Below are 19136 nucleotides of genomic sequence, written 5' to 3' on the forward strand. Positions count from 1 at the left end.
TCCTATAAAAAGAAATCTTAAAATGCATCCTTCGCCTTTGTATTTAGAACATACTTGCCAGTGGCCAGATTTGTTGCTTTCTCTGTATCCAGCCCCCAGATCAGTTATGATATTTTTGACCGTAGGAAACCAAAACCTAAAAAACGAGGCTTTAAAACATTGTGGCATTCGCTGTTTAATTGGTGAGAAGACCGAGTTGAGTTTGGTGTCTCCAAGGATTCATACTCTATCCATTCTTCTGTTCCTGCCTCCTCAGAGGGTTGGCTTTTGCCCCTGGTTTGTCACCATAGGTGCAAAGAGGCCACCACAGCCCCAGGCTTAAGATTCTCTCGCAACCAAATTCAAAGGCAAGTGAAGATGGAAGAAGGCTTGCGGTAAGGCCTCTTTCTTTTTTTCATGGAGGGAACTTTCCAGAAGCACCCTGGAAGAGGATGGGCTTCAGAATACGCTAGCCCTGAAATGTGGTGCCTTGGCTTATTGAATGCTTTAAGCTGAAGGAGTTTGAGAAAATGGCAGAAGCAGGAGGGTCCCTCTGGCCTTCTCCCTGCCCTTTCCCCCTGAAGCAGGTGACACCCTTACATGGGAGATGCCCTCCCCACACCCACAGGAAGGGAACAATCTTATCTCTGAAGACAGAGAGAGACCACGAAGCATCCGAACAAACAGGCCTCGCCCAGTCTCCCCAGTTCACAACACTTACCTCACACACCTTGACCTGTCATATGCTCCGTGGCTGTCCACGCTTCATCAAACAGAGCATAACCACACTCAGGTTTAACCATTTCTTACTCTTTAGTTCCCGAGGGCTCCCGTGTCACGTAGAACTCGCATTAAATTCACGTGGATACTTTTTCCCTCTTAATCTGTCTTTGTCAGTTTAATTTTCAGACCTAGCTGAAGACTTCCCGTCATGTCTCATTGGCCAGAAGCAGAGGGTTCCCTGGTCAGACTTGGCTGCAAGGGAGCCTGAGATGCGAGTCTCTGAATATTTCAGGTCCCCAGATAGGAAAGGCAGAACATGAGAAGGGAGTTGGAACAGCTGTTGGGTTTTCAGTGACTTACATACCTTATTCTAGCCACCCGGCTGCCGTCGAGAACTCCTCTTAGCGAGACCGGGGGGAGCACTTGGTGTGCAGAGCGACTGGCCAAATTTCTGATGCCTGGAAGTAATTTTTCTGGTGGGACGCCATTGGATGGAGGAAGGACTTGTATTGCTTCCATGTTTTGGTCCCCTGACTAGGAAGAAGAGATACCATTCCTGCATGATTTAAAGCAGTCTGGAAAACCAGTACGGGCAAAGCTACAACTTCTGGAAGGCACCATTCCAGTGGCTCATCCAGGCTTTGTCCCTTCTTAACACTGATCTCATGTTCCAGAACTCGGTGAGCCGCTGTCTTTCCTATCTGCCCAGAGTTGCTGAAATCTTGGAAACTGTAGCCCCTGAGAGAGAAAGAGAAGTAACGGCAACGGGATGCCTGGGAAGATCGGACAGTGCAGCAAAGCTTCGACCCTCTGCCAGAGTGGCCCCAGGGGTCTGTGGCGATGTCTTCCCTATATCTGGCTCCCGAAAATCCTCTCCATTAGGGATGCGCAGTGGGAGTTTGTGCAAAGCTAAAATGTTACTGCCTTTTATACATCAGGACCATGTTTGTACCTAACTTTGGGTTAAATGCTAACCCACTGATGAATATCTCTGGCTTTTATGCTTTTGTGACTTTACATCTCTTTCCATGTTTTTATGGATATTTTCAACAGACAGTTAAGGGGGTGTGATCTGGAGAACAAACCAGCAGCCACGTCACCTGGAGACGTCTGAGGACTCCACCACGGAGATTCTCAGTGTGTGCGAGCGCGAGTGAGCTATGGACACGTGAGAATTCACAAAATCTTTAATTAGTGAACGTTGGAAAACATAGTAACACGTGTATCTGTACTCGAAGATTTCAAACGTATGCAGATGTGATGAAAAAATTATAAAAAAGTTCAAGTTCCGGTGATGGCACAGTAGCGTCCCTTCAGTCTATATTTTCTTTTTTTAAAAACATTTTTAAATGTTTTTATTTATTTTTGAGACAGAGAGAGACAGAGCATGAGCAGGGGAGGGGCAGACACAGAATCAGAAGCAGGCTGCAGGCTCCAGGCTCTGGGCTGTCAGCACAGAGCCCAACAGGGGGCTCGAACTCACAGACCGTGAGATCAGGACCTGAGCTGAAGTTAGAAGCTTAACCGACTGAGCCACCCAGGCGCCCCCTGTCAGTCTATATTTTCTAATCAATAAATATAAGATGGCAGAAACTATTATGTGAGGATCTAAAGTTGTTTAAGGAGTTGTTAAAGGGGTCTACATACTTGAAAATGACTGGGAATCATCTGTAGTGCATTTAAACATTTTAAATTGGGAAAATACAATGGGAAGAGAACAAATAATATTGTAAAGGCTGTGGATGTAAAGCTCTTAGGGAATGCACTTTATTTACTAAAAATAAATACCTGCATGGTCACCTGGATGTTAAGGGAGAAGTGCATGGGGCAAGTTGATAATATACAAGTGGACTATGGGAAAGAGAGAGAGAGAGAAAAAAAAAAAAAGGCCGAGATGTTTTATATAACATAAGGGAAGAATTTTGACCTGTGTGTGGATGTGTGTGTGTGTGTGTGTGTGTGTGTGTGTGTGTGTGTGTGTATGACAGAGAGATTTCAAGAAAGACTGGCCAAGAATGCCCAGAAATGGAAGAAATTGAAGAAAAATGGAGAAATGGAAGAAAAGGTCCAGACAGGTTATCAAGTTGTCGGGGAGAGGACGGGGATAAGGGAACAAAAGGGCCACAGGCCTACAGATTTTAGGAAAGTTGGTTTACAAGAAATTCCTTATGGTAGATTTGACAGGATAATTTTAAAAATGGGCTCACCAGGGGCGCCTGGGTGGCGCAGTCGGTTAAGCGTCCGACTTCAGCCAGGTCACGATCTCGCGGTCCGTGAGTTTGAGCCCCGCGTCGGGCTCTGGGCTGATGGCTCAGAGCCTGGAGCCCGTTTCCGATTCTGTGTCTCCCTCTCTCTCTGCCCCTCCCCCGTTCATGCTCTGTCTCTCTCTGTCCCAAAAAATAAATAAACGTTGAAAAAAAAAATTAAAAAAAAAAATGGGCTCACCAAACATTTATTTGGATGATAGCTGTCTGCAAATCGTAGTAATGATCCACAAAGAGCTTATATGAATGGAATTTGAGAATGTGAAGGAAAAAGGGCCATGATCTGCACATGGATCAAAGCAAAGATAAGAGAAAAAGACTAATTGTAGGAAGTGAAGGTTAAGAATCCAGTGGAGACAGGAAGTTGATCAGAAGAACAGCAAGGCTCCTCAGGTATTCTGTGTGTGCACAGCGAGGGCGGCGAGTAAGAAAACATGTGGACTTAGCCTCATGGGGGCTGGAACTGTGTTTATTTAAATATTAAAATAATGGTGGCCCCATGAAGCTGGAGGACTTTGACATGCAGATAAGGTTTTCTCGAACTCTCTAATTCTGTCCCCACTACCATCATTTTCAGAAACTTGCTTGGTTTCTCTAAACTGATATGGTCTCTTCCTAAGAATGCTTCCTCTCATGGTACTTAGCACACAAAGGTTTTGTGATACGGTCCCTGCTTACATCTTCAGATTTCTTTGTCGTCCTCTGCCCTCCACCCTTCTTTGAACTCTGTGCTCTCGTCACACAGAAATAGCTGGAGGTCCCTGAATGTGCCATTTTGTCTTCTCAAAATTTGTACGCAAGCTATTTTCTCTGCTTATAATGCTCTCCGTAAATGCACTGACCTCAGTTATACCTTCTTGACTCAACTTCACTCTACTATCTTCCAGAATCCATCAAAACCTGGCTGAGCTGCTCCATGGGCATTAGTATGGCATTATATCCCCGGCCACCTCCTCCATCCTGGGTTTCCTGAACTCGTGTCTCTCTCCACCAGTTGGTAATATGTATCGGCATTGCATGCATGTCTCTTAGTCACCCTGGACCCGGCTGCAGCACGTTTGCTAAACGATCATCTTATAATTATTCCGATTCTGGCAAAATCTGGTAAAATCTACAGGCACGGATAATGTCCTACATATTGCTTTTCACTCTGAAGTATCCAGCACGGAGTAAGTGCTCAATATGTACTGCTGAGTTCCCATGTTCTTTAGTTTAGCGGAACAAATGCTTAATTCATTTGCTCATTTAACAGCTCAGCACGTACTATGCGCCAGCACCATGTTGGGCACAGATGGTAACATGCTCATCTGGATGAACAGTGCAGTCAGCAGGATGGTCTTTATGAGCACTGTGTTGAGAGATTTCCCAGGTTGCATCTGGATTTGGTAGCTCAAGATGGTGGTATTTGTCCCACGTGCACGTGATCCCTGATGGAAAAGGCATAGCTCCTACCTCTTAGGAACGGCATTTTCCAAGCCCACAGTGCTTGCGATCCTCTCAGAGCTCTGACAAATGTACAAGAATGTGTTTTTTTATCCAGGAGCTTATAACCTTATAGCAAAAGACGTGTTGCATGGAAAATCAGGGAGCTAGCTAAAATCGAATGCAATAAAGTTCTGAAACGAGTTTAACAGGTACCCCAAATCAAAGATCAGAAAACAGAACAGAGCAGGGAGTAGAGACATGGGTGCTGGATGGTATTACGGGTCAAGTGGGTAAAACCGTGGATTGGATCATAGGATACTGACACTCTGATATTATCCATGCTACCTGGAGTGAGTCCCTTTGGTTCTCTCCAGGAGGTACCCGGGCTTAAGGTGAAGGTACAGTCAGGAATCAGAGTGCCTGATTAGTTACCAGCTAGATTGTGACATGTCCCTTAACCTTTCTGTTCCTCTGTGTCCTCATTCCTAACATAGAGATATTAATATTACCTACTTCATAAAGTTGTTATGAGGATTAATGAGGCAGAAGAATGTGTTGGGCATGGTAGTAAGCATTTGGTTCTCCTGGCCTCAGTTTCCTTATCTGTGAACTGGGGATAGTAGTACCTCATTGCGTTATTGTAAAGATAAGAAGGAATAATAGTAATAGAAACATCTGACCCACAATAATCATTCAACAGAAATTTGTGTCGTCTGGATCAGTGGGGTAAAATCTCCATGACATGGAAACAAACCTTTGAAACAGTCTCTCTTACTGATAGCAAAGGAAGTAAAATGATACCTTGTTTCCAGCATAACAATTATGCCTTTTCATAAATTCTTGAATTCCTTTGTTTTTGGTAGTACCTACAAAATTGGGTTTATACCATGAAAAATTCTTCCCGTGAGTTTGCCTGGGGTTTCAACAATCTTGTTTCCCAATGGAATTGAAACATTTTATTAGCTTGGGAATGCTCTCTCACCACAAACTGATCTTAATCACAATTTATTTCTCTGTCCTTAAAAGTCTTGCTGGGGCACCTGGGTGGCTCAGTCAGTTAAGCCTCTAACTTCAGCTCGGGTTATGATCTCCAGTTTGTGAGTTCGAGCCCCGCATCAGGCTGTCTGCTTTCAGCATGGAGACCACTTCAGATCTTGTCTCCCTCTCTCTTCTCCTCCCCCACCTGTCTCAAAAATAAATAAACATTAAAAAAAAAAAAAAGTCTTGCACCTCTGAGGCTGAGATGCCATTTCGGGCTGGTTTCTAAATTAACATTGCACATTGCTCCCAGCACCAACTTCCACAAAGTATGGAAGCAGGTGCATGTAGAACAAATTTTGGAGAAAATTATATGGACGTAGCCAACAGCCCCAGAGTCTGCCTAACTGTGCCAGGCAGACCTGAGTCATGAGTGTTCCGGAGAAACAATTACTTCCAAGGGGAGCACAATTTAACAGCTTAAAGGTGAATTACACTTGATTTACTCAAGGAAAAAAATACTCCTGTAAGTCAAACAAAGGACTGCATTTTTCTCCCTGGTATTTTGGCAGAACAATATAAAGTAAGGGATTGTTCAAAAAGAATGAAACCTACTGAAATTAAAAGGATATAATAAATTATTTTAGTTTTATTATTACTCCTATACCTCAATTGTATAGAAAAATTAGTATATCACTGAAGTATAGCCATTTAGCAAATGTATAAATGAGTGTGCTGTGTTGTGTGTGTGGGGTTTTTTTGGTTTTCTTTTTTTTAATTTTTAATTAATTAATTTTTAGGATCCTATGGGATTAGCAGTGCTGTGACATAGGAAGTAAAACGGTACCAATGAGCCAAAAGAAAACAAAATTAAATTTTAAAGAACATGTATGATTTTATGATTTACTGTAAAGGTTATATAGCTGATCTAAGTTTCAGCTGGGAACTATCTGGGGTGATTTCAAGTCCTTTGCCTTTAACGGAGATTAGGTACCTTCTGAGGGAAGACGGGATGAGAAATTATCCTTATTTGGTATTTGGTCAAACAGCCCCTTGAAATGAAGCCCATTCTAACCTTCCCCCCCTTTCTCACCGTATCTTGGTATCTTTTTACATGGCTTTTATTCTCTATTTTATTCAATAACTCATCTTCTTGGGGAAGACTGTGCCCGAGGAAACCATTGAACTAGGGAACCCAACTCTGCTCAATTTAAGAATCTTCTACAACGAGTTCTGGCTCACAGTCTGAGTCAGTAGGTGTTTTGCTGAGAAGCAGAAACTAATTGCACACTAACAGGGGGCGGGGGGCAACTGGGAGCTCTCAGAACTTTTTAAACCCTGAGGCTAATTATTACTTGGTTCCTACTACTGAGAAAACGCTACCTACAAAACCAGACTCAACAACTATTATTGAACGAGAAGACAGTCCCACCTATCTACGGCAATTAAACATTGCATTTTCAGATTGGCTGACTCCCCTTGGATTTACACATTTAAATTGGAGTTTTCCTCGGGCAGCTACCGGGTGGGTTTATTTTGAGGTGTTTTTGGTTTTGTTTTCGTTTGTTTGTCTGTCTGGTTTTTTTACCTGCTCACATAAGATTTAGCCCACCAAAAAGTACCCCCTTGAAAATTCACAAACAGTAGAAGTTAAGGACTACCACTAGGCATGTTCCTGGGATCTCAGAGGCCTCAGCTCCTGCGAGCAATCTGACCAGACTGTGGGTGATATTACAAATATTTCACAACGGGGATGGGGCACTGACCCATCAGAAGAGGCATTAGCTGTAAAACCAGCTCAGGCACAATGTGTCTGCTGACTGATTTCAGTCCTCCGGGTCAGTCACAGCGCTTGAAGGCTTCATCCATGTCTGCCAGGCCCTGCCTCCTGCAGGCTCCCTCCAGAGCCTGTCCGAAGCTGTGGTGGCAGCCAGGGGGTAGCCTGTGGAAGCAGCAACCTCTCTGCCCTCTCTAGGGCACAGCCATTTCAAAGGGAAACAAGAGCCCTGGCTGTGTGAGCCCAACACTACCGGGAGTCTGTGGTGAAACAGCTTCCGCCATGTTGGCTCAGAGCCTTCTCTCTCCCTAGATCTCAGAGAAGCCATTTGCCTGGCCCTCACAGTCACAAGGAGCCTCAAACTGAGGCTTTTGATGTGATTTCCAAGTGAGGTTAAATATACAGTCATAGAGATAAGCTGACCGAAGTGAAAAGGGAGATAATCATCTTTAAATCTGTTCTTATTTCCAGACAAAAGAGTCGACAGTCTCTCAGAGATTCACATGTCTATCAATCCTGCCATTTCCTTGGCAATATCAAGCTGTATAGAATAGTTTTTTTTTTATTGTTATCAGTCATCAATTTGTTAAATGCCTGTGTTTTTAAAGCACAATAATCTGTGTCACAGGTTTTGCCACTTTTCAATGTAGGGAAAGCCTGGGAAAATGCTAATGGCTAAGACCTGGGTCTTCCCAAAATGACTGGTTTGCTGTTAGACTTGCCCTTCTCACAACCAAGGCTCTGTTAAGAGGTCGAGTTGATTGGCCTGACTTGCTCTTCCCTGGGGACAAGGTTCCTTCTAAAGTCTGCTCAACTCTCTTACAGGTAGACTGTCCATGGGGCTGCCCAAGGAAGCCTGAGAGAGCTGGGCCTGACTGAGTTTAAGGGGGCCTGGTTCAGGCTAACCCTGGGAACCCAAGACTCAGTAGGAGCATAGTAAAAATGCCCCACCCTCAAAAACATTGCCTGCATGACCAGAGTAGTGACAGACCTGTGGTTTGCTAATGTGGTCCCACCCAGGACCCAGCTCAGGACTACAGGAGATGGGAAGGGATCAGGGAGCAGCCCGCCTCAGGCTCTTCTTTTCTTCACCCCCGTTTCCACTAAAGAGGTGCCGTGATTACCTCTCTTACATGCTGACCACCTACTTCAGCTTTTCCTTTGTCGAAAGGAGTTTCACAGCTTTAAACAAGTTTGAAAACAACTGCCTTTGGATACTCATCTGATTAGCCCAAGTGTACATTTCTTAAATCTCAGCCTGCGGCATTTTGGATTTAGAAGGGTCTCAGGGGGGACGAAGCCCAGCCCCTTCAACTGGGCCAGTGAGTCCAGCCAGTTATACTGATCTGGGTTCCAGTGCTTCGGGCAGCCGGGGCTCCATTGCTTGAGAACTTGCACTCATACAGTGAATATTGTTCTTGGTCTCTGATCCTTTGGGCAGGTGCTGGTGGGGTAAAAAGGGCCTCAAGGAAACTCCTCTTAGCCTGATCTGAAACACGAAATTGGAGGGGCGCCTGGCTGGCTCAGTCGGTTAAGTGTCAGACTTCGGCTCAGGTCATGATCTCACAGCTTGTGAGCTCGAGTCCCGCATCGGGCTCTGTGCTGACAGATTGGAGCCTGGCACCTGCTTCGGATTCTGTGTCTCCCTCTCTCTCTGCTTCCCCACTCATGCTCTGTCTCTCTCTCTCTCTCCCCTTCAAAAACAAATAAACATTAAAAAAAAAAAGAAACATGAAATTGGAAGAGTCTGGAAGACCCATCTGCTGAGACAGAGGAACAGGCATCCAGCTCCCCAGGCCAGAGACCTCAGGGTGAGTTTTGCACCAGCCCTGCGAGAACCTGGGCCAACCACACATCCTCTCTCACTTGTGTGAGATGTTGTAGCACTGTGCTTTTCTAATATCACCTACACAGCGGTCGGCTCTAGGCACCAGGATTACGAATTGAGCTTAACGCTGCCTATAAGGTCAGTTATAACATGCCCGTGAATACTAAAAAAAAAAATTACTGAAAACATACACGCTTTATGTCGTAACTGATTGAAAATGGACTTAAGTTCGTTAGCTTGTAGTCACTGGAACAAAGACTTCTTTCCAGTTTCAGAGGAGGTTCCCCGGGTGAGATCTGCCAACACTTTTATTGGGCGTAAGAGCGTTAGGAGGCGCTAACATGGAGTCTGGAAATTTTTGTGTGGATTTGTTTCTCAGTATCTCACATGATCTAATTACTTTGTCCTGGGTTGTATGACTCATTCGTCTTTGTGCTTTAATTTCCCCATCTAGGAATACAGAAAAACTTGTATCTTCAAATGCAGGACTAGGATGGTAATTATTGAGCATACGTAAATACTCTGGATTTCCTGGATGAAACTATGGGAATGTACAAAGAGGTCAAAAGAACGATTCGACACACATCATTTCATTAAAACCTCAACATTTTCATAAAACAGACTACAGTATAATCCCAAATCGTACAGCGAGCCTGCACTATGCCTTCCGTAGGTACAAGTCCATACACATAATTGCCTTGGATACCACGACGCGTCTGAGACAACTTACGAAAATTTGTACTAATAAATCTAAAATGTTTGTATCCGTCTAAATATAAACTCTAGCACAAATCAAAGCTTTATTCATTTAAGATTTGGGGGAGACGTTTAGGCTTCCTTTCTTTTCTACGTAATAAAGGTTCATTTACAATTAAGTTAAAAAATAATTTACCGTGTTTATTCATTTTATCATTTCTTTGGAACACAGTTGCATTGTCGGTTGAACCTTGTGCCTTTCCAAACACTAACACCTGCGACCTTCCTTCAGGATGACCGTGACCTTGCGCAATTTAACCTATTAAGAGTACATGGTGCTTTCAAAGCCATATCAGAATTAAATAGTCCATATTTTTAATTGTTGCCGTGGAGGCCCCTTCAGGACAAAGTTTCTTTTCATCCTCTTTGTGACGTTCTCACGGGCTGTTTAGCGAACCCTTTTGTTGACATGGCCACCTGAGCAAGCTCGGCGGTTCAGTCTTTCAGGAACTCGGAGAGAACATTGCAACTCTTTCCTTTACCCTCAAATACAAGCTTCCCTGGCCTGCTTGGAGACGTGGGAGCCAGAGAACACCCTTGGAGAAAGGGGTAGTTCTGCTTCAGCGAGGGAGAGGCCGTCCTGAAGGATGACCTCAGGTACTCATTCTTGACCAGAAGTGGGGAAGTAGGAGGAAGCTGAGGGGGAACAGGGCAGGGAAGAATGACAGCCTCTCATTGTGGAAGAGCCAATCCATGCCTCCGTCAGAGGGGTCGTAGATTCAAGTCCAAGATCAGACAGACCCATGACGCAAACGTGATTTGATAGATCCACTGCAAGGTGAGAGGCACATGCCTTTTGAATCAGTTAGTGTTCTGGATTGTTCATGAAAACTGGCCATTTTCACATTGGCCGTTCCAATAAATGGCCTGGGAATCTACGGTAGGCATGGTGAAGGGGCACAGAGCTGAGGAAAGCTTCAGAGAGACAATTATCTGTGTTCGATTTAATTTCCTATTACGATTAGTTTCCATTCCTTTGGGAACCAACTAACAGAGTAGGAAAGGCTAGCCAAGAGCTTGCAGTGCGTTTGTGGGAACTGTAAATGTGGAAGTGAAGGAAAGCATTTGCTGTAGCAAAGATAACTGGAATGAATTAAAACTTTTTCCAGTTTCGCCTCCAGAAGGAAAAAGGATTCAAGGACCCTCAGTTTGAAAGGCCAGTTTGACAGTTAGGCAGGAGCAAACGGAGCACAGGTTTGAGGCTTCCCTAAGGCTCAAATGCTCAAATGCATTACCAACTAGAGGCTGGGAAGTTAAAAAAGAAAGTTGGTGTTCATTGATTACGTAACTAACAATTTTCCAGAGCCTACTTAAAATACTGACTTAAAACATGGTGGTTCTCCATGTTCCCTCGTTACAGATTGCCCATTTGTGGCAATCAATGAAAAAGTGTGTGCGCGCGCGTGTATGTGTGTGTGTGTGTGTGTGTGTGTTTACACATGTGACTCCCTTGCCAGTCACTCTTCCCCAAATGAAAAAGAGTTACACATTATGTCAACACAGTCCACGGACCCATCGTGCCAGCAGTGGGACTTCAATCTCCACGTTACAGCTCCTCCTTGCCTCTCCTCCTCCCACCGGATCCCGTTCCCTTCTCTCCACGCACCGTGCACGCTCACGTGTACACACACACACACACACACACACACGCGCGCGCGCGCACACACACACACACACGCGTGCGCGCGCGCGAGCGCGAGCGAGACCCGAGCACAGCTTGCTCCTCCAGCCGGTCGGTGCCTCACTTTACCTCTGGCCCCGGGAGGATGCCGGCTGCCGCTGGCCGCGCCGCTGCCGTCCGTCTCGGCCGCTGTCCCCTTCGGGCTCAGCAGAGCGGGGCCCTCTCTGTTTTCAACAGGTACCATGGTCGCGGAGAAGTTACAGCCGCTCCCGCGGCCCCGAACCACCCCGGCTGCCCCCCGTGACAGCGGCGGTCACTGTCCCCATGGTAGCATGCTTAAAGAAGGGTGGAAAAAGAAAAAAAAGAAACTTCGGGCAAAGCCAATGTGATTTGTAACCAACTTTGTTTCTATTTCCGAAGGCTTTGCCCTTTTCGGTGACACAGGCTGTTGCTATTTGCAAGCAGCCTATCAGAGGCAGTGGGAGGGCCGTGTCTCCGAGGATTGTTTTTGCCTTCAGATGCGGAGTTGGAAGCAAGGGGTTAAAAGGCCGGGGCGCTCAGGGTTTGGCCACAAGCTGGGATGGGGGGGGGGGGGGGGAGCTCTTGTATGCCCCGCACCTTTGAAAAGAGGCAGAGAAGAGAAACCTGCAGATTTAAAGGGAAGCTGAGAGGGACGGCCCAGAATGTTCACAGATGGTATCACTTAATCTTGCAGAGAGGGGGACAATTTATGCAAAGACATACCAGAAGGAAAAGTGTGGCAGTTTTTCAGCAAGGCTGTTACTCCAAGAGTCGTGATACTCACCATTTAAACAAAGCATAAGACAGCTTTGCTGTTTCGGCCTGATTTTGCTCTAGGTGAGTGTGGTATGCACTCTTCCTCCACAAGGCCCGTCAGACGGATCCAGGCCCGAGACCAAGCGTGCATGAACTCATACGGCATAGATTCTTTCGACTTTTTATACCCTGGGATGATCGCAAAGTAATCCAGTTTATTTATGCATAGTTGTCTTTATGAGAGGAACCAACCCCCCCCCCCCAACCCCAATCTTCGTCAGGTTGTGTGATTGCCTGCTTGTGGGAGGAGGGTGTTTCCAATTCAGAGACGTCAGACCGATGACCCATTGTGTGAGTGTGGTGGCCATAGACTCGGAAACAAAATCAGGGAGTGAGAAGAAGATTTTGCCCCCCGATTGGTGAATATTATTTAGATAAAAAGGTCTTACAGAGTTGTGATGTTTTACCTTCGGCTGTATGTTTCAGCAAGTCGTGTTTCGCGAAAAATCTTAGGAAATTGGGATCGTTTTAGAAAATCATTAGGCGTGGAAAACAAAAATTTACGGAGCACTTATGTGCCAGCAATTGTGCCGCGGGTATTAACTCAGATGATTCTTTTCTTTGGAGATGATTCTTTTGAGAAACGACAACAGCAACAACAACAACTTGTGAGGCAGGTACCCGTGTTACAGAAGAGGCAATGGACGCTGAGAAAGTTGCCTCAAGTGTCACAGCTACTTTAGTGGCGGGGCTGAGACTGCAAAGCCAGGCAGCCTAATGTACTCCTACATCCGAATTTCCCAGCCTTTCCTTCTCTGACTTTCTTGGCTTCCTTCCCTCATCAGCCTTTCTTGATTTTAGGAAGAGGCCGTGAAACATGCCTTTTTGACCTAGTCACTTCCCTGGACGGAGAGGCCGATCTGCGATGTCGGCAGAAGCTGAACCACTCTGGACTCACTTTCGCCGCCTCGGCTGGATCATAACACAACTGTGAAGTAACTTATCATGTGTATCTTTCCTTCGCTCATCACCAGATCGCTTTATATTTGTCTTATCTGTCCAGGAATCACATAGCGAATGGAAACAAACCTGTAGGAACTCGACTAGTATTTACCGTGCACCTGTCATATGTATGCTGACCCTGCTGAAGCTCTCCAGATATCGCCCAGCCCCCTCCTGATTCAGAGGTGAATATACCCCCGGATCAGCTTGTCCCCACCGAAGGATGCGTAGTGCGATGATGCTTTAGTTTTAATTTGTTCCCAGAAGGTGTTATGATTGTAAGAGCTGTACTTTTTATCTGTGACACACATACATCTCTCATCAGCTCTCCATATTCTCTTTGCTTCTACCTTTAAAAATTTTTTTTTTTAATGTTTATTTATTTTTGAGAAAGAGGGAGAGACGCAGCATGAATGGGAGAGGAGCAGAGAGAGAGGGAGACACAGAGTCCGAAGCAAGCTCCAGGCTCCAAGCTGTCAGCACAGAGCCCGAGGCGGGGCTCAAACTCACCAGCTGTGAGATCATGACCTGAACCAAAGTCAGATACTTAACCGACTGAGCCGCCACCCTCGTGCCCTTGCTTCTCCCTTTTCTGCTCAGAACCAGTGACCTCAATTGGCGGGGAGTGGTGGAGGGGAGGACATATTCTTGCACTTGGTCAATCGCGTAATCGCCTTGTTTAATGATCCCGGGCCCTGCGTCTCCTCCAGCGGCTTGTGGGCATCGTGAAAGTGTCAGGGTGTTTGCTGTAGTCTTTGATCAGAGAGAAGACAAACTTAATTCTAGAATTCTTTAAGTCTGCTTAAAAGCAATTCTCGCTTTACTTTCTATGGTCAAACTCTACTGGAATTCCTAAGGCATAATCCAACAAGAAACCAAAAGGAATGAGCAAACAATGTGACTGACTACCTCGCCTCCTGGTAGAACTAATTCTGTTCCTCATTCCGTTGTTGTCCTGATGTGAGCCGTGGCTATCCCGGTCTGTCCTGTGCTCGCCTCACTCTCCTAACTCTGAGAAAAGGGAGGAGATTCCTTTCACCTGGGCTACAGGGGACTATTCTTCTGCCTAAGTTTCCTGAAGTAACCCGTATTCCTTCATCATAGTTTGCACATTTATAATTTATAATGTATTTCTTGGTGTAGATTGATCAACTTCGCCTTTTCTGCTAGATAGCAAGCTCTACGAGAGTATGGAGCATGTTTCGCTCACTATGGTATTCCAAGTGCGTATTCAGTAAACATTCGCTGGCTAGCAGGCTGATCCCTGTAAATGCAGCCAATGCTAGCACTGTTCGAATGCAGACTCCGAGAGAACACGTACCTACGTCTGGGTGTGCCCTCGTCCATCTCTGTCCCCCCAGGTCCTGGCACAATACCAGCCATGCTGTATAAATCCTTGATCAGTATATCTGAAATAAGCGAGTGCTCACAAATGAAGCTTTTAGTGAGCTGAAGACCTGTTTAGTTTTTATGTATCAAAACCCATTTGATGATTGCCTGTAACACTCTGGCCTTCCTCTCTCACTTCCGTTAATATCTTTGGAGCAAGGGTCACCATCGGCTTTCTGTCCCTCTTCCATGGAGTTGGAGCCACTGCTGTCCTTAAAAGCTGTTCCCCACCCCCAAGAAATAGATCTTAGCAGACAGCACACAGTTTGTTCCTTATAACCCCAATAATTACGCCACACACCGTTTTAGACCCCCTGCTTGTAGATCATGCTGTGGAATCCTAAAAGACATATCATGGCTGATAAATTGGCAAGATAGGTAAGAGGGGACCTGAGACAAGGCCGGAAACATTGCCAGGCACGGAATGTCTCCTATATTCCAGGCCTATTTTTGTGGTGAGTTTTTTTTTCTAACATCACAACTTTGTGAAGTAAATACTATGACCCCCATTTGCGGAAATTGAACTTGAGAAGTTTATGAGCATGCCCGAGATCAAAAAGTACTTTGCAATGTTTTATCATGAAAATTTGCAATAACACAGGAAAACCTAGATTCTCTAGTCAACATTTTACAACATGCTTGCTCTTGGACTCGTATATCCATCCCTCTATCCATCCATCGATCCATCCTAGTTTTCATGAATTTTTTTTTAAATGTTTGTTTTTGAGACAGAGCGAGCCTGTGTATGCTCGCACAAGCAGGAGAGGGGCAGAGAGAGGGAAACAGAGGATCCAAAGCAGGTTCAGAGCTGACAGCAGAGAGACTGATGTAGGGCTCAAACTTGCGAATCTCAAGATCATGACCTGAGCCCAAGTCGGATGCTTAACCGACTGAGCCACCCAGGCGCCCCAGTATTTATGAATTTCAAAGTAAGTTGAAATACTTTGGGATGTGTATCATTCCCTAGAGTTCAATATTTATTTGTTTTAGTTCTTTTTTTTCCCCCTTTGAGACATTTTACATACAACAAAGTGCACAAATCCTAAGGGTACCATGACATGATTTCATGTGCACAGTCCAAAGCTCTGTTAAGTTACAGAACATGCCCATCATCCCAGAAAGTTCTTTGTTATCTCTTCTGAGTAAATTCCCATTTCAGCCTCTGGAAACAACCAGTGCTGTGGGTTTTTCTCACATGGGTTACCTTTGCTGGTTCTGGCTCTTCATACCATGGAATCATAAAGTATGTACTCTCGTAGAAGGCTTGTTTCGCTGAGCGGAATTTTGAGATTCACCCATGTTTTTTATGTGTATTCTGTTCATTCTGTTCATTTTATGTGTATTATGTTCATTCTGTTATTGCTGAATAGGATTCCATGGGTGACGATGACACGGCTTATTTATCCATTTTCCTACTGATGTGTACCTGGACTGTTTCCAGTTTGAGCTGTTATAAATAAAGCTGTTATGAACATTCTTGTACAGGTCTTTTTGTGGAACATAAAATTTCAAAGCACAGCGGTCCAAGTCCATTTGATTCCAAAACCCACATGTTTTCCACTACACCCCGTTGCTTCTCCCCAGTGTATCCTACGGCACTATGTTTATGTGCGATGTACCTCTGGAGTTTTTTAATCCTAAAATGGTTCATTACAGTGTAAGCACAAATGGGGAAATATGATCTTTAGAAAAAAATTACCCAGATACAAAGTCAGCTCTTCCTTAGCCCTGGTCCGATCAACTACTCAGCTTGGTACGATTTTTTGGAAAGATAGTTATTATATTACCTGTTTATACTACCTAAATAACTTTTTTCTCTAAAAGTTTTCAGTATAACTTTTTTCTTATATGTAGAATCTTACCAATCATTACCTATGGATTCAAGTTCCTCACATTATAAGAGAAGCACGGTTGAATTTATTATAATATATTTTCTGGGTAGAAAATGATAAACCATTAAGACAGTTTAGCAATAAAATCATTAAGGACAGTATAGCAATAAAAACTGTTATTTTGTTATTGTGAATGAGAAAATCAGAGTAGAAAATTGCATGCCGATTACCATTCTAATAATTTTTAAACACGTATGTGCATAGCGGTGGAGATTAGAAAGGAACTTGTAAAAATTGAAAGTAACTGACAATGTTGGAATGGTAATCTTAAGCCACGTTAAGAAATTTAGACCAGTCCTAATCATGTGTAAATCATGTGTAAAAAGTATTTTCAGAAGAAATGTTCTCTTAATGTTGTGATAACATTGTATAATATATATACATGTATATACATATACAATATATATACAATATACAATATATAATATATAATATACAATATATAATATATAATATATAATATACAATATATAATATAATATATAATATATAATATATAATAAAGTATACATCTAAAGAACCGTTCTTCAGATTTAGGGCTACTATATATTATTGTGCAATTTAGACATTGCACAATAGGCGGACCATTCCCATTCACAGCACAGGTTGGCTTTGTTTAATCGTAAAACAAATTTTCCAGAAATTGATACTTGAAAATGTCACGGTGGGGGGGGGCTGCGTCTGGGCGACTCAGTTGGTTGGGCATCTTACTCTTGATATCGGCTCAGGTCACCATCAGGTCATGATCGAGCCCCGCGTCAGGCCCTGCCTTAAGAGCATGGAGCCTGCTTGGGATTCTCTCTCTCCCTCTCCCTCTCTCTCTCTCTCTCTGCCGTTCCCATGCTCACGTGCTCGTGCTCTCTCAAAATAAATAAATACGCTTTAAAAAAATATCATGAGGAAGGGGCAGCTTTTTCTAATTTGCACAAAGATGTATCTGAGCAACTAAGAAGGCTGTTCAAATTATAGTCTTCCTTTAAATTTCCTTTCTGATTTGTCTGGCCTTCATCCGCTTTTTTTCCCGCTTGGCTATACAAATGAGCACCTTTCTTCATTCCGTCAGCCATCGTTCCTAATAATTATTTCTAATTTTTAAATCTTCCTCAGTACTCTTACACGGTCTTGCAATGGATCCTTTTTCATTTGTGCAGAGGTAGGTCAAAAGTAAAATATTTACCTGCAACGAGTTAAGACTAACGAACTCTTTGCACCATGACTCTGACATCCTCTCTGTCACATTTTCTTTGCGTCAGGTGACATGGTGGCCCTCGAATATTTGGGATCCAGCTTAGGGGCAGTTAATTTGGAAAAATATTTGGTTTGAGTTTCAGTTGGATGGCTCCCAGGAGCTTTGGTGTATATAGTTAAGCTCTTGTTAGCTCTCTTTGTAAAAGAAGGACTTCCGGGAATTTTCCCATGTCACGCATATTCCACATTGTCACTCATGGGGCACCGCGATGGAAGGGACAGAGCTGGAGACTGCCTCTCAACATGAACCTGTCCTATGGCTCTCAGCACAAGACGTGTGTGGACCGTGGAGGATGGCCATGCTAGGGGACACACTGGATTCTTTTGATTCTCTCTGTAGAAAATAACGTCACCAAAAACATGTGTACGGAGAGGAGAGGGAGAAAAAAGTACTGTCAGATGTATTAGGCGATTCTTGGATTGTGTGATGTTTGTAACAGTGGCAGCTTTTCAGTACAGTAAAACCTGGGATAGCGAGTAACTTGTTCTGTGAGTAGCGTTCCACAAGACGAGCAAACGTTTCTGATAAATTTTAACTTGCTAAATGAACAACGTCTTGCGATACGAGTAGTACGTGATGTTGAACGTCACATGATCACAACTGAGCCAAAGGTTCCTGAAATTCGCTTTGATATACAAGTGCTTTGGATTATAAGCATGTTTCTAGAATGAATTGTGTGTACACACCAAAGTTTTACTATATTTGGAATTTAGCTAAATAAATATTCACATTCATATGTAATTTGAATTCTTATTTTATTTTTATTTATGTATTTATTTTAAGGTTTATTTGTTTTGAGAGAGAGAGAGAGAGAGAGAACACAAGTGGGGGGAAGATACAGAGAGGGAGAGACAGAATCCCGAGCAGTCTCTGAGCTGTGAGAGCAGAGCCCGACGTGGGGCTTGATCCCATGGACAGTGAGGTCATGACCTGCACCCAAATCAAGAGTTGGACACTTAAATGACTGAGGCACCCAGGTGCCCCATTTTGTATTCTTATTTCTTAAAAGTAGGAGCCCTCAAATTTTTAAAACCTTCAGGCCCCACAAAACTTAGATCAAGAAGCACGAATATGTTTGGTAAATAGAGTTCTCTCCAGATGAGCATGCTTACTAAACATCTCTCAGATCCCTTCCCTTCTCCCCTTCTCCACTGCTGCTCCCTGAATCTAGGCTACCTGACCGCTGGCCCTGTGGGCAGCTGCAGCAGCCTCTAACGAGCCCCCCTGACTGTGTTCTTGCTCCTGGAGGCCATTTCCAAACTGCGGCCAGGAAGATTTTTTTCCTGACATCAAGACCCTTAAATGGATTCCAGGTATTTTAAACCTTTCGCCAGCTTCCTCTGTTCTTAGGATTGGTCTAAGTTTCTTAATGAGACTTGAGATGCCCTGCACAGTCTGGCTCAAGCTGGGATCTCCAGACCCGTCTCCTGGCCCTGCTGGACTTGAACTCTGAAGTCTCCTCCCATCTCAGACTCT

The 19136-nt window shown here is 44.2% G+C and overlaps 1 protein-coding gene across 1 annotated transcript in view; it reads right to left on the reverse strand.

Annotated features, from left to right (window-relative positions):
- Nucleotides 1–11781, reverse strand: part of SLC2A12 (solute carrier family 2 member 12) — a 59337-nt gene extending 47556 nt beyond the window's left edge. The window contains 1 exon segment of the mRNA XM_030316385.1: nt 11481–11781. Within this exon segment, the coding sequence (XP_030172245.1) occupies nt 11481–11595 (115 nt within the window). The 5' untranslated portion in view covers nt 11596–11781.
- Between the last annotated feature and the right edge of the window lie 7355 nt (nt 11782–19136).

The sequence above is a fragment of the Lynx canadensis genome, chromosome B2 (assembly GCF_007474595.2).
Source record: "Lynx canadensis isolate LIC74 chromosome B2, mLynCan4.pri.v2, whole genome shotgun sequence".
Taxonomy (NCBI): Eukaryota; Metazoa; Chordata; class Mammalia; order Carnivora; family Felidae; genus Lynx; species Lynx canadensis.